The sequence below is a fragment of the Buceros rhinoceros genome, unplaced genomic scaffold (assembly GCF_000710305.1).
Source record: "Buceros rhinoceros silvestris isolate BGI_N320 unplaced genomic scaffold, ASM71030v1 scaffold31872, whole genome shotgun sequence".
NCBI classification, from domain to species: domain Eukaryota; kingdom Metazoa; phylum Chordata; class Aves; order Bucerotiformes; family Bucerotidae; genus Buceros; species Buceros rhinoceros.
Window position 1 is genome coordinate 1 of NW_010398830.1, and position 3,585 is coordinate 3,585.

The 3,585-nt window shown below is 37.9% G+C and overlaps 1 protein-coding gene across 1 annotated transcript in view; it reads left to right on the forward strand.

The window, feature by feature from the left end:
- Positions 1-245: 245 nt before the first annotated feature.
- Positions 246-3,585, forward strand: part of LOC104489132 (E3 ubiquitin-protein ligase MYCBP2-like) — a gene marked incomplete at its 5' end in the record, with an annotated part of 17,310 nt that continues 13,970 nt past the window's right edge. The window contains 2 exons of the mRNA XM_010131253.1: positions 246-347; positions 3,359-3,478. Coding sequence (XP_010129555.1) covers positions 246-347; positions 3,359-3,478 — 222 coding nt within the window. The remainder of the gene's footprint in view (positions 348-3,358; positions 3,479-3,585) is intronic.

Sequence of the window (3,585 nt, forward strand, 5' to 3'; positions counted from 1 at the left end):
TATAAAAATTTCAAGCTCAAGGCACAAAAAATTACTTTATTTGAAGTCAGTTCTGTTGTCTTTTTAATCTTTGTTTTATAAAAGGAAAAAATTGCACTTTGACAGTTTGTCAAGTAATTAGTGAGTTACATTTAAAAAAAAAACAACTTACGCTATGCTGAATATGTGCATTATTTCTTTGTGGTGGATTTTGACAAATAGCAACTAACTACTTGGATTAATTTCATGTATTACCATGTGTCTTTTGCAGCTATATTCGTCGAGGTGAAAGCCATTGGTGGATGAAGGGTTCAACACCTACACAGATTTCAGAGATCATTATTAAACTCATTAAAGACATGGCAGCAGTAAGTTTCTATCTTTTAAATGTGTGGAGAATATTCAAATATTTTATAATCATGAGTTCATTTTTTCATTACTTTCTATTACAGTCAGTATTTGGTTAAGCTATTAAATGTGAGTTGATATCAAGAGGAAAAAGTAGAGTCTAGGTAGGCCTAGAAGCAGTAGGAACGGAGTTCTGATGCTGCTAAACAGAAGTAAAGTTTTGAAATAAGCTTTTAAACATGTCACTGGTACCAGAAGTTTACGAAGCAAATAGTAATTGTGCATCGTTCTCTAAAAAATTAGACTTTCAAGTTAATAATGTAAGTCTTGAGTACTTAGAACTCAAACTGAAAAGTAAAAGTTGTCTGTGAAGTAAGGTAATAATGTAGTTTTCACGTAACTCTATGTAGATTTTATATGTGGGGTTTCTGGTTAAGACTGCATGTTAACACTGACTTCTTTCCGTCTCACTGAAATCTGCATTTATAATCGTTTATCATTTTAATCTCCTGGGTTGAAATTTTCCATAGGTATATCTGCTTCAGGCAAGACTTTGTGGCTGAAGAATTTGATGAAAAGCGACATGGCTATTTCCCAAAAAACACTATTGGCACAAAAAAAAAGGGGGGGAGGGATTTTTATCTGTTTAGGGAAAGGAGTTTGGTTGGGAGGTTGTTTTTGTTTCCCTCAATTCTGTACCTGTTTCAGTGAGATGTTCGAAATGACCCAGATTTTCCTCTGTGATTACCCTTTGAAAGCTGTTTCAGTATGTTCAGCTTTGGAGTCCTATTTTCTAAACAATTCACTGTGCTTAGATAAAGGAGATCGCTTCTCAAAGCTGCTGAAGCTGAATGGGAATTCTCTGCAATTGCTATTGCTGATTCCGACCACAAGATTTCAGAATCTCATCGTTCATCTTTAAGATTTACAATTAAAGCGTGTCTCATCCCTCAGCAGTGCGGGTTCATGCATAAAATGATCACTTAATCTTTGCTTCAGTTGCTCCAGTGACTAGAGGGGAAAGGTCTGGTTTACATAGGACTGTGATTCCACATGATGGATTTTTGTTTCTGCTTACTTTATCAACATTTTAGAAAATTGAGTTTAAAAAACTAGAACCAAAAAAAAATAGCAGTTGCAAAGATAAGTATTCAGAAGATAGTAAATGCTGGGTTTAACATGGTGCCCTGTGTATGTATATGCCTGTATATTTTTCTCAGGCATCCCACTTCTTTCAGTGTATAAGATGCAGCTTGTATTGGGAATTAATTGGGGAGGCGGGGTGTAATTTCTTCAAGGTTTTTTTGGTAAGAGTTGTTGCTGGTATCATTTGGTAGCCATTGTTGGTGGGTATGCTTTGGGTAAGTGGGAAAACCACAGGGGAAATAACAGATTCTCTTCTACAGCATTTTCAAATGCTGGGCAAGTACTAGGCAAGTGTTTTGAAGTAAATTCTTGGCCTTTGTTTTATGGGATTCTGGTTCCCATGATGATGGGAGATCCTGTCCCTTAACAGCTACTTAAAACTAAACTAAGCAGATACCTTTGCCAGGAATAAAAGAAAGAGGTTAGTAGAAATAGAAAATGGTCAGCTGAGTAGAATCAGATGCTTGTATTTTTGTCTAAGCAGCTCCTCCAGCCACTCAAGACCGTCACCCGTGAGACTGTGGCATTTGCTAGTACCTGGTACTTCCAAACCAGTGCAGAAGTTAGTAGCAAAGTTTTTAAAGCTCTGGAGTCAGATATGGCAACTGGCATGCATATCCAGAGAACTATCCTGATAGTTTTCCAGTAGTGCTGCCTGTTGGGTATACCGATGTGAGTCTTGAATTCTCTTGTTAAAGCCATTCTACTTGGAATGAATATGTAACTATTTATCACAAAAAAGAAAGGGATCAGGTCAAACAGATGTGGATATAAATCCCTCTTCCAGCAGATTCTGAATTGCTTATGTAAAGTGTAGCTCCTAAAGGAGTGGTTGGGACTGAGTGTACTCTGAAGTATTCAGTAGTCAAACTAAAACAGCCTCCTCTCCTCTTGTATGAAGAAGAGATTTGAACTATTCACTTTCATTCTAGATGAGGGAGATATGACTGAGGCCATTCAAGGGTGGGTGTAGTGACATTTCTTGATAATGTTTCTAAGGGACCTTTGTGGTTTAGGCGTGCTCAAAACCTGTTTGGGAGTTCATCCCTGTTGCTCAAAGCAGGGTGAAAAATAGAGAGGTCCTATTTTAAAAAGCTTTATTTGAGGCTTTTTAGAGCTGCTTATTATCAGTAGGGCAGCATCAGTCTTACTAGCCATAGGAGTTACAAATGTGATTCTGTTCATTTTTTCAACATATGCAACGTGTAATTGCCTACATCTGAATTAGTTACTGTAGCTTCCTTTTTAAAGTCTCAGTTATTTCTGTCATCTTTAGCATGAGGTATAGAAATTTAAAGATTACGTTAAGAATTTAAGGAATCGGGAACTTTAGGGTGTGATTCAGTGCCATAGGCTCAATCTTCAGGGTTGGTTTGGAAAGTACATTATAGTTCTGATGTGTCCTGTGTACTGTTTTTTATTTCTTCTAAGTATAGAAACTGTGGAGATTACTCAGGAAGCCTGAGCTAGGCAAGTGAAGCTGATTTGTCTGGGAACCCACTGTAATTTGTGTGCTGTTCAGTCACTTATTTGTGCTCCGGCTCTCCATCCCTCTCTCTCTGGGGTGGAGGGCAGGGGGGCGCAGTGCTTTAGGAATACACACTTTCATTCTTCAAATCATATGCCCTCTGCCTACTCCAAGTTGGTTACTCCAGTAACTCAGAGACTATGTCACTCAGTCACCTGAGTGTTTATTTGGGCTGATTTTTACCAGTTTTCCATTCATTGGAAAACACCTCGTTATTTCAAAGTCATCCCAGACTTCTTCCTTTTCTATTCTAACTTGAGATCCTAGCCTGATGTTGCTTGTAGCAGCTCTAATTACAATTCTAGTTGTTCTTAATATTAATAAAAGGTGCGATAAATTGAGTTTCCCCTTTAACAGGGTCATCTGTCAGAAGCTTGGTCCCGGGTGACAAAGAATGCTATTGCTGAAACCATTATAGCTCTGACCAAAATGGAAGAAGAATACAGATCACCAGTGAGGTGCATTGCAACAACCAGAGTAAGGCCTTTACTAAACGTAACATTAGTTCATTGTAAGTGTGCAGTAGGAGCCCATGCCAGACCCTTCCATTATTTTAGAAACAAACTTCCTTATACGGGTTGTTT